General features: G+C 46.9%; 1 protein-coding gene across 3 annotated transcripts in view; it reads left to right on the plus strand.

The window, feature by feature from the left end:
- Positions 1-12673, plus strand: part of SPAST (spastin) — a 367367-nt gene that overhangs the window by 100943 nt on the left and 253751 nt on the right. For all 3 annotated transcript variants that reach the window (XM_029593917.1, XM_029593916.1, XM_029593915.1), the window contains one exon: positions 919-1103. In XM_029593917.1, coding sequence (XP_029449777.1) covers positions 919-1103 — 185 coding nt within the window. The remainder of the gene's footprint in view (positions 1-918; positions 1104-12673) is intronic.

Here is a 12673-nt window from a genome sequence, read left to right on the forward strand (position 1 = left end):
CTTATGTTGTCTGCCCATTTTAGTGGAATAAAGTGATTGGCAAGGAATAGTGTGGAGGTCATATGATGGGGAAGGAGATTGATACAGCAGCCTATACAGATCTTTTAGCCTCATCTGCCTCTATGCTATCCTGTTGAGAGTACTGAAGTAAAGGAAGCAATGTAAAGTGGAGCAAAGGATGCATAATATGGTTGGGGAGACTGAACAATAGCAATTTTGTGTAAGGAGATGTTGACAGCCTGCATAGGCTGCAGCCTCATCTCTATTCTGCCATCTTCCCACTTGCACCCCTCACCCTGTTTCGGGGAGTAGCTGCACCTTGCACAGGACCCCTTCTCTGTTCACCAATGTTCTCTGGCCTATTTGAGGACAGAATGGAAGTGGGAAGCATAGCTTGTATCAACTTCATGTCCAGGTGCATGTGTTCTGTCTTTGGAATGGATGAGCAGAAAAATACAGCTTGTAATAATTCAGAGATTTGCCTTTAGAGCCCTAAAATTGAAAGTAACGTGACATTGATAAAGATGAACATAATGCCAAACTGCAGTTGTATTACCAACTTGTTAATGTTTTAATAATTGGATTTCAGTTGTTATATGTCTGTATATGAACTTGTTATAAATATTTCAGATTTGGAGTTCAGTTTAATTATGTATGATTGCTATTATTTGGGGGTGGGGGGAAGGGTGGGAGTAAAAAGCATCCACATATTCCAGTTTGCAAGCATTTTGTGTCAAGTTAGAAATAACTTTTTTCCCCAAAGGAAAGATAGATATCTGATTCAGTTATTTTCATCTTTCATTTTTGATGTTGGGAAGTCTCCAAATTAAAGTCCTGTTTAGAGCATGTGTGTATTTCTGAAATATTACTGTTCACTTACCTCTGGGTTGTTTTTTTTGTTTTTTTTTGCTTTTTTAGAAAGTGGAGCTGTTCCAAAAAAGAGAGATCCATTAACACATACAAGTAATTCTATTCCTCGTTCAAAATCTGCTATGAAAACAGGATCTACCAGCCTTGTGGGTCACCAGAGAGCACCTAGCTGCAGTGGGCTGTCCAATATTCCTATAGCCAGACAAGCTGCTTCTCCTTCCACAAGTCACAAGGTGTGTCATTAGAATACACTACATTGTTTTTGATTTTAGGAAGATATTGTAATTTCAACATAGGAAGGAGGGGCTGTAATTTTAACATTGAGTTAAAAAATGTTTGTAGTTTATAGTTTATTAGATTTTTTATACCGCTGTATTGGCGTTAGCCTTCACAGCGGTTTACAATATACAAATTAGAGATAATACAGTAAAACAATTCAATAAAAGATGACAGCTAAAATTAATTACAAGCACATAGAAATATTATAGCTGTACAAGTAAAGATAAAAATTATAGATTGCTATTCCTCAGTGTGGTTTTCAAGGGTAAAATTAAGACAAATTAAGACAAAGTAATAAAACATACATTAAATATTACACTCATAAAACATAAAAGTTAGTAGTATTGAAAAGTTGTAGTATTGAAAATTCCCCCCATATGCAATCTCTGAACCTGTACTGGTAATATTGTAGCCACGATGTGCCATACTTTAGTGATGGTATAACTACACACAGGTAAACTTTAACAAATCTTCTTTAACCAATTATGACACAAAAAGAAGAAATACAATCACTGTATTTTTTTTATATTTATTTAACTCAGCATTTATTAATCACCTAACATTTAAAATCTCTCTAACTCACACATCCATTCACACACACTCTCATCATAATAAAATCAATTATATTTGCAACAAAATGTTATAAATTACCAATATTTAAATGCATATACATTAATACATCAATTCATAATAATTATTAAATGGTTGTTAAATAATGATAACTTTCCAAAAATTACAGTAAAAGAAGAAGAACAAATGGTCGTCCATAACTTCAACAAAGATCTTTGTTTCGCCCTTTCTCACAGGAGAAGCAGGATGGTTGTCCTCACAAATGGGTGACATCGAGGATGGAGCCCAACCACGGAAAACTTCTGTCAAAGTTTCTAGAACTTTGACTGGCCCCTACTGGGAATGCCCAGCATGGCACCAACCCTGCAGCCAGCAGGGTTGGTGCCGTGCTGGCTTCTTTTTTCTTTTTTTTTCCGCGCAGCAGTAGCCACGCGGTGAAGGAGCTCTTACCACATTCCTGACAGGAATTTCTTTTAGGACTTCTTTGAAATAAAATTCGCCCCACAGGGGTCCCTCCTCTATCTAAATTTAGCCCGCGGTGTCCGGTAAGTTTTTGCCGTTTTTTCTGTTGATTACCGTCGACTTTGGCCCTTGCGGCCTGCTGGCCGTCGACTGTCCCGTGGCTAAATTTTTGGTCAGTGGCCATGGCGTCGGGGTTCCGTTGGTGCCCAGACTGTACGCGCACCATGTCTATCAGAGACCCTCACAGAGTCTGTGTATTATGCTTAGGGAGTGAGCATGATGTCCTGACTTGCACCAAATGTGCCCTTATGACACCAAAAGGTCACAAAACCAGGGTGGAGAAGATGGGACTCCTTTTCCATGCTCACACTCCGCTGTCCATCGCATCGACGTCCTCGGAACCGGCACTGTCGAAGTCACACCATCGTCGACAACCTCCCGGTGACCGCCTGCCATCGACGTCTCCACGGCCATCGACTCCCATCCCTTCCCCCGAGGATCGAGGGGATCGGAGGGAGAAGCATCGCCATCGACATCGCAAGTCTCGGACTGTTGAGGAATCGAAGTCATCGACCTCGGTACCGTCCGAGCCTCCACCGAAGAAGTCTCAATCAGAAGCAGCACCGCCCACTTCTGTTTCTGAGACACCGAGGCAACCCTCACCCCATCGGGGTTTGGGAGCCACGATTCCACCGGTGACGGTGGTCCCTCCGGCTCAGCCTCAGCCTCCCTCTTCTGCGGAGCCGGGTCTTGTTACCCCAGGTCTCCGGGAAGAACTGGACCGGCTGGTCCAGGAGGCCATCGACAAGGCGATGCAACGGTTCCAGATTCCTTCGGTACCGACTCCGGCACCGAGAGTAGAACCGGTCACCGACCCGTTCCTGCAGCGCTGGCACCGCTGCTCGCCTGGATGGAAGCGCTCATGACTGCCCTTCCACCGGTGATTCCTGGGTCACCGACAGCACCGGTGCGCTCCCCGATGGCAATTTCATCTGGTGGAGAAACACCGTACCAAATTCCTCCTTAGGGAGTGGTTCCATCGATGCCGTGTCGTCCCTCACCACCGATTCATTCCTCCGGGGCGATACGCACATCGGCTCCACCGATGCCTTCGATGCCGGCACCGATGCCTCCGAAGGTATTTTCGTTACCCCCGGTGATTCCTTCGGGTTTCTCGGAGCCTCAACCGGGACCTTCGGGTATCCAACCCCCTCGTGGTCATACAGGTCAGCAACCTGATCCTTATGACACCTGGGGTGATGATACTTCCACAGACACCGATGATTTACCTTCACCACCCTCTCCTGCTGAAAGCAGAAAGCGTTCTCCCCCTGAGGACCTCTTTCATCAATTTTGTGAAGGAAATGTCGGAATTGGTCCCTTTTCAGCTTCAATCGGAGCAAGATGACAGGCACCAAATGATGGAATTACTCCAATTTCTGGATGCCCCAAAAGTCATCACTTCCATTCCAATTCATCAGGTTTTTCTGGACCTTCTAAAAAAGAATTGGGAAACTCCTGGATCTGTTGCTCCAGTAAACAAAAAAGCGGACTCTACTTACCTGGTACAGTCAGCACCTGGCTTTCAAAAACCTCAGCTAGACCACCACTCTGTTGTGGTAGAGTCAGTCAAAAAAAAGTTAAGAGAATGAAGCCATACTCATCTATACCTCCTACTAAGGAAAATAAGTTCCTAGACAGTATAGGCAGAAGAATATATCAAGGGGCCATCCTCATTTCCAGGATAGCTTCTTATCAGCTGTACATGACCCAATACAACAGGGTCATTTTCAAGCAGATACAAGAATTTTCAGATACCTTACCAGAACAATTTCAACAACACCTTCAAACCCTCGTAACTAAGGGATTTGAAGCTGGGAAGCATGAGATAAGAACATCTTATGACATCTTCGATGCTTCCACTAGACTGTCTGCTACAGCCATCTCAGCAAGACGCTGGGCTTGGCTTAAGTCCTCTGACCTTTGCCCAGAGGTTCAGGACAGGCTCTCTGACCTGCCCTGCTTAGGGGATAATTTGTTCGGTGAGCAAATTAAACAAATAGTTGCTGAATTAAAGGATCATCAAGAGACCATAAAACAGCTCTCATCGATTCCTTCTGACTTCCCTTCTAAACAACCATTTAAGAAGGAACCTAAAAAGTCATTCTTCTGTCCACGGAAGTACTATCCCCCACAAACCAAGTCTAGGTCAACGAGGCTGTATCAAAAACCTCAGCCTCGCCAACCTCGAAAGCAAAAGTCCACAGCAGCTCCGCAACCAGGACCTGCGTCGGGGTTTTGACTTTCACTTAGAGAGCAGATGCCTAATCCCTCTACCAAACATACCAGTAGGAGGTCGATTAACCCATTTTACAGAAAAATGGCATCACATCACCACAGATCAATGGGTGCTAGCGATAATTGCACAGGGTTACCATCTAAACTTCCTAACTCTTCCTTTGGACTCTCCACCTCTGCAGGCGTGGAGACTTACAGACCACTCTGTTCTTCTAGAGCAGGAAGTTTCCCTTCTCCTCCAGTCAAACGCTATAGAACCCGTTCCTCTCTTACAACAAGGGCTAGGGTTCTATTCCAGGTACTTTCTGATCCCAAAAAAGTCAGGAGGACTTTGCCCAATCCTAGACCTACGGGCCCTCAACAAGTACCTTCACAGAGAGAAGTTCAAGATGGTAACCCTGGGCTCACTTCTTCCTCTACTGCAAAGAGGAGACTGGCTCTGCTCTCTAGACCTGAAAGACGCTTATACCCACATTGCGATAGCTCAAGCTCATCGCAAATACCTCCGATTTCTAGTAGGCCAAAACCACTATCAATACCGAGTGCTCCCATTTGGCCTAGCATCCGCACCACGAGTTTTCACCAAATGTCTCGTAGTGGTTGCAGCGTTCCTCAGGAAGGAAGGTGTTCATCTCTACCCCTACTTGGACGATTGGTTAATCAGGGCCCCAACCCAGCAAATCGCTCGGTCTTCCCTGACCCTGACAATTCAAACTCTAATTTCTCTAGGGTTTCTTGTCAACCAGGAGAAATCCTACTTAGTCCCATCTCAAACCTTATCCTTCATTGGAGCAGACTTGGACACCTTACAGGAAAAAGCCTTCCTTCCTCATCAACGTGTCCAAGCCCTTGTGTCCCTAGCTTGCCAGTTGCAGTCTCAACGCACAGCAACAGCTCACCAATTCCTCATTTTGCTGGGACACATGGCCTCCTCAGTTTGTGACTCCAATGGCCCGGCTGGCCATGGGAGTCATGCAATGGACTCTGAAATCACAATGGATCCAAGCCATACAGCCTCTGTCGACCATTGTTCGTATCACCGATGCACTCCGTCTGTCTCTTGCCTGGTGGAAAAATCAATCAAACCTCCTACAAGGCTTGCCCTTTCATCCCCCAGATCCTCAAATAATTCTCACCACCGACGCTTCCAACGTCGGCTGGGGAGCCCATGTTAACAGTTTACAAACCCAAGGATTCTGGTCTCTAGAGGAAGCCAAACACCAGATAAATTTCCACACCATACCATTAGATCATTTGTATCTGATACCACACACATGCTGAGAATTTTGATAACCATCACGGAAGTTCAGGATATGTTATTTGTCACGTTGCATATAAAATCATTATATACAAGTATCCCACAGGGACATGCTTTGCAGATTATACAGGAGGCTTTGGAAACACAATCACGACATCACAGAATACCTACAGATTTTATAGTGACCATGGCCTCTTTGGCTCTTTAAGAGAATTATTTTGTTTTGAATAACACCTTTTACAAACAGATTCATGGGACTGCGATGGAGGCCACTATGGCCAATTTATAAATGGCCAGATTTGAACAGTTTCATTTGTATACTTCTCAATTTGGTAATGTTGTACTTTGGGTACAAGATATTGATGATATCTTCTTTTATGTAAATCTGATTTCACAGTTACAAGTCTTTGTGGCTTGGTTGTTCTCACAGGACAAGCAGGATGGTAGTCCTCACATATGGGTGACATCACAGGATGGAGCCCAATCACAGAAAACTTCTGTCAAAGTTTCCAGAACTTTGACTGGCCCCTACTGGGCATGCCCAACATGGCACTAACCCTTAAGCCAGCAGGGGTCCCCCCTCAGTCTTCTTTTTTCCGCGCAGCAGTAGCCTCGCGGTTAAGGAGCTCTGCAGAGATTCCTGACAGGAATTTTCCTCACGGAATTACTAAAAGTTAATTTGCCCCACAGGGGTCCCTCCTCTAACTTTTTCAAGCTGTGGTACTCCGGTAAGTTTTTACCCGTGTTTCCGTCGATTACCGTCGAGTTTGGCCCTCGCGGCCTACTGGCCGTTGACTGTACCACAGCTCAATTTTTTGCCATGGCGTCGGGGTTCCGTCAGTGCCTGGACTGTAATCGCACCGACGGAACCCCGACTCCCATAAAGTCTGTGTAATGTGTCTTGGACGAGTGCACAATGTCTTGACCTGCACCAAATGTGCCCTTATGACATGTAAAGGTCGCACGGCCAGAATGGAGAAGATGGAACTTCTCTTCTGTGCTCAAACCGCCAATTCCGTCAATTGCATTGATGTCGTCAGAACCGGCACAGTCAACTTCATGCCAGCACCGACCACCGTCCGGTGACCGTCCGGCATCGACGACATCTTGGCCTTAGACACCCTCTACTTCTCCTCAGGACCGAGGGGATCGTAGAGATAAACATCGCCACCGGCATCGAAAGTCTCAGACCATCGAGGGAGCGAAATCATCGACCTCGCCGCCATCCAAGCCACCATCGAAGAAACCACATCCAGAAAAGACACCGACCTTTTCGGCGACCGGGTCACCAAGACAACCCTCCCCCGACAGGGCATCGGGAGCCGCGACTCCGCCTTTAACGGTGGTCCCTCCGGCTATGCCTCTGCTGAGGCTGCTTGCTCCAGGTCTCCGAGAAGAACTGGACCAGATGGTTCAGGAGGCCATCGACAAGGCGATGCAACGACTTCAGGTTCCTCCGGCACAGACACTGGTACCGATTGGGGAATCGATCCCTGACCCGATTCCAGCAGCGTTGGCACCGCTGCTCTCCAGGATGGAAGCGCTCATTGCCGCTTTTCCACCGATGGACCCTGGGTCACTGATGGCGCCGGTGCCCTCCCCGCTCACTCTGTCATCGGGTGGAGAAACACTGTTTCGCATTCCTCCTTTGGGAGTTCTGCCTCAGTCATCGATGCCGATACGTCCATCGCCACCGATCCAACCATCTGTGCCGATTCGCCCGTCGGCGCCACTGAGCCATCCATCGATGCCTGCGCCGGTGCCTTCGATGCCTTCATCGGTGCCTCCAATTATTCCTTCGGAGCCTAGACCAGGACCGTCAGGTATCCCACCATCCCGTCCCCCTATACATCCTAGAGGGGCAGGGGCTGATCCCTATGATACCTGGACTGATGATTTGCCTTCACCACCTTCACCCCCTGAAAATAGAAAGCATTCTCCAGAGGACCTTTCCTTTATAAATTTTGTGAAGGAAATGTCTGAATTGGTTCCTTTCCAATTATAGACTGAACAGGATGATAGGCATCAGATGATGGAGTTGCTCCAATTTCTGGATGCCCCCAAAGTAATAACATCCATCCCTATCCACCAGGTTCTTCTGGATCTCCTAAAGAAGAACTGGGAACATCCTGGCTCCATTGCTCCAGTCCACAGAAAAGTTGACACTACCTATTTGGTGCAGTCAGCTCCGGGCTTTCAGAAAACTCAATTGGATCACCAATCTGTAGTAGTAGAATCAGCACAGAAGAAAGCAAAGAGGTCAAAGCCTCATACTACTTTTCCCCCTGGCAAGGAACAGAAGTTTCTAGATGCCATTGACCGCCGAGTCAACCAAGGCTCATTGTTCATCTCCCGAATTGCTGCTTATCAGCTCTACATGACCCAATATAACAGGGTCATTTTTAAGCAGATACAAGACTTGACAGACTCCCTGTCTCAGCAATTTCAAGATAAGCTCCAAACCCTAGTAAACAAGGGTTTTGAGGCAGGCAAGCATGCGATCAGATCATCTTATGATATCTTTGATACTGCTCAAGGGTATCTGCAGCTGCTATTTTGGCGAGAAGGTAGGCCTGGCTTAAGTCTTCTGACCTTCGCCTGAAGTACAAGACAGGTTATCCCACCTTCCCTGTGTAGGAGATAATCTGTTTGGTGAACAGATTCAACGGATGGTGGCGAAACTTAAGGACCATCATGAGACCCTAAGACAGCTCTCTGATGCCTTCTGACTATTCTTCTAAACAGCCCTTCAGAAAGACTCTAAAAAGTCATTCTTCTGCCCGAAGAAGTCCTACCCGCCACCAACCAGATCCCGTGCCACGAGACCTTTTCAAAAAGCACAGTCTCATCAAACACGTAAACAAAAACCGCAAGCAGCTCCTCAGCCTCCTCAGGAAGTCAAAAACCTGCTTCAGGTTTTTGACTTCCACCTAGAGAGCAGCAGCCAGTTTCCATTACCTCATATACCAGTGGGAGGTCGATTATGCCACTTCCACAACATATGGCACTCAATCACCTCAGACCAATGGGTACTGGTGATAATTGCTCAGGGTTACCATCTGCACATTCTCTCCGTGCCACCAGACTCCCCACTTCTACCAATGTGGAGAACATCCGATCACTCCATCCATCTGGATTAAGAGGTCTCCCTCCTTCTCCAGTCCAAGGCAATAGAACCCATACCCTACTCTCAGCATGGCCTAGGAATTCTATTCCCGGTACTTTCTAATCCCCCAAAAATCGGGAGGCATTCATCCTACTCTGGACCTATGGGCCCTCAACAAGTACCTCCAGTGAGAGAAGTTCAAGATGGTAACTTTAGGCTCACTTCTTCCTCTTCTACAAAGAGGAGTCTGGCTCTGCTCTCTAGACCTCCAGGACGCATACACTCATATTGTGATAACTCCATCTCATCGCAAATACCTGAGGTTTTAGTAGGCCCCAAGCACTATCAATACAGAGTGCTTCCATTCGGCCTAGCATCTGCGCCACGAGCATTCACAAAATGCCTCGTAGTAGTTGCAGCCTTCCTCAGGACCCAAGGTGTTCACGTCTACCCCTATCTAGACGACTGGTTAATCAGGGCTCCCACTCAGCAAGCTGCTCTGTCGTCCCTCAATCTAACCTTACACACTCTAATTTCATTAGGATTTCTCGTCAACTACGACAAATTCTACTTAGTCCCATCTCAAACCTTGTCGTTCATTGGGGCAGACTTGGACACCTTGCAGGCAAAGGCTTTCTTGCCTCAACAGTGAGCCCTCACTCTCGTATCTCTTGCACACCAGCTGCAGTCTCAGCACTCCACAACTGCACGCCACTTTCTCATCCTCCTGGGACCCATGGCGTCCTCAGTTCAGGTCACACCAATGGCCCGTTTGGCCATGAGAGTCATGCAGTGGACTCTATGGTCTCAATGGACTCAAAGCATTCAGCCCCTGTCGACCATTGTCCATGTAAACGACTCACTCCGTCAGACTCTAGCCTGGTGGAAAAATCAGATCAATCTCCAGGGCTTGCCCTTTCAGGCTCCAGACCCTCAATTAATTCTCATCACCGATGCTTCCAACCTCGGATTGGGGAGCCCATGTGGCCAATCTGCAGACTCAAGGCTCTTGGTTTCCAGAGGAAGTCAAACACCAAATAAATTTCCTGGAGCTTCGAGCAATCAGATATGCTCTCAGGGCATTTCAGGATCGCCTTTCAAATCAAGTTAGCCTGATCCAGACGGACAACCAGGTGGCCATGTGGTACATTAACAAACAGGGAGGCACGGGTTCCTTCCTTCTGTGTCAGGAAGCTGCACAGATATGGGCGGAAGCTCTCTCCCATTCGATGTACCTCAGGGCCACCTACTTGCTGAGAGTGGACAATGTGTTGGCAGACAAGCTGAGTCGCATCTTTCAACCGCACGAGTGGTCTATCAACCCCTCGGTAGCGAACTCCAGCTTCCAACAATGGGGATATCCTCAGATAGACCTCTTTGCGTCTCCTAAAAAATCGCAAAGTAGAGAACTTCTGCGCTCTCATTCGCAGCAAACACTCTCAGCCCAGAGACGCATTCTCCCTCTCGTGGGCAACTGATCCACTCTATGCATTCCCTCCACTTCCTCTTCTCTCGAAGACTCTCGTGAAGTTACTTCAGGACAAGGGAGCCATGATCCTGGTAGCACCTCACTGGCCACGCCAAGTGTGGTTTCCAATACTGCAGGATCTCACTATTCACAGGCACATTCCCTTGGGAAAGGACCCGCTTCTGATTACTCAAAACGACAGGTGCCTGCGCCACCCCAATCTTCAAGCCTTGTCCCTGATGGCATGGATGTTGAAAGGTTAATCCTTCAGCCACTTAACCTTTTTGAACCAGTTTCCCATGTCCTGATTGCTTCACGGAAGCCTTCTACAAGAAAATCTTACTCTTACAAATTGAACAGGTTTACATCATGGTGCTCTTCTCAGTCCCTTGACCCCTTTACCTGTCCAATCACAAAGTTTTTGGACTATCTCTGGCATTTATCAGAGTCAGGTCTAAAAACTTCTTCCATCAGAATGCATGTCAGTGCGGTAGCCGCCTTCCATAAAGGTGTCAGGGATGTACCCATATCAGCCCAACCCCTTGTAACACGTTTTCTGAAGGACTTGCTTCACCTCAAGCCTCCACTGCGTACTCCGGCCCCTTCTTGGGACCTCAATCTGTTTTTGGGTTGGCTCATGAAACCACCATTCGAGCATCTTCAATCCTGTGATCTTAGCTATCTCACATGGAAAGTGATTAGGGCAACCTGTGGGTAAGCAGACTCTCTCCTCCTGGTTGGCGGACTGCTTATCCTTTTGCTATCAGCAAGCGGCATTCCATTTCAAGACCGTGTTAAAGCACACTCTGTGAGGGCCATGGCGACTTCAGTAGCACACCTATGATTGGTGCCACTTCCTGACATTTGCAGGGCTGCCACCTGGAGTTCTCTCCACACCTTTTGCGGCCCACTATTGCTTGGAAAAGGCCGGAAGACAAGATTCCATCTTCAGCCAGTCTGATCTTCGTAACCTGTTTACAACGTGACGTACCAACACCCTTCCGCCTGCCCGTTAGGGTTCAAGATGCCCTCGGCCAAATTTTTATCCCATTCCTAGTGCCTTGCACATCTGGGTACATTTGGTGCATTTCTCGGATATCCTCAGCTCGGTACTCACCCATATGTGAGGACTACCATCCTGCTTGTCCTGTGAGAAAGCAAATGTTGCTTACCTGTAACAGGTGTTCTCACAGGACAGCAGGATGTTAGTCCTCACGAAACCCGCCCGCCGTCCTGGGGTGTTGGGTTCATAACGTTTTCTTATTTTATTTTTCGGCACTACCTGTAGCTTTTAAACAAGACTGAGGGGGGACCCCTGCGGGCTGCAGGGTTAGTGCCATGCTGGGCATGCCCAGTAGGGGCCAGTCAAAGTTCTGGAAACGTTTGACAGAGGTTTTCCGTGATTGGGCTCCATTCTGTGATGTCACCTATATGTGAGGACTAACATCCTGCTGTCCTGTGAGAACACCTGTTACAGGGTTGCAACATTTGCTAATTCTCTGGATCTCAATCTAGTGTTTTCCATGACTTATTTCTAGTCCATCAATTATCTGGACATTCCCATGTTTAAGAATGGAACGACACTTGGTACCACCATATTTCAAAAGACCAGTGATAGAAACAATGTTACATTTCACCAGTTTCCATCTGTACCATTTAAAGAAAAATCTACCTATGGGTCTAAGCAATCAGATTTGTAGAAATTTGTGCCATTTAATTTCAAAACAAAACAAAAATCCCTGAAATATAGTATTTACATAAGTATTCAGACCCTTTACTCAGTACTTTGAGGCATATTTTGCAGCGATTACAGCTTTAAGTCTTCCTGGGTATGACGATACAATCTTGGCACACCCTGATTTAGGGATTTTTTCCCATTCTTCTCTGCAGATCTTTTCAAGCTCTGTTAGGTTGGATGGGGAGCGTTGATGCACAGCTATTTTCAGATTTCTCCAGAGATGGTCGATCGGGTTCAAGTCCTGGCTGCGGCTGGGCCACTCAAAGATATTCACAGACTTGTCCCAAAACCATTCCTGTGTTTTGGCTGTGAGCTTAGGGTCGTTGTCTTGTTGGAAGGTGAATCGTCACTCCAGTCTGAGGTCCAGAGTGCTCTGGAGCAAGTTTTCATCAAGGATCTCTCTGTACTTTGCTCATCTTTCCCTCGGTCCTGACTAGTCTCCCAGTTCCTGCAGCTGAAAAACATTCCTACAGCATGATGCTCCCACCACCATGCTTCACCATAGGATATGGTATTTGCTAGGTGATGAGTGATGCCTGTTTTCCTCTAGACATAACGCTTGGCATTCAGGCCAAACAGTTTAATCTTGGTTTCATCAGAGAATCTTGTTTCTCATGCTCTGAA

This window comes from Rhinatrema bivittatum, chromosome 3 (assembly GCF_901001135.1).
Source record: "Rhinatrema bivittatum chromosome 3, aRhiBiv1.1, whole genome shotgun sequence".
NCBI lineage: Eukaryota > Metazoa > Chordata > Amphibia > Gymnophiona > Rhinatrematidae > Rhinatrema > Rhinatrema bivittatum.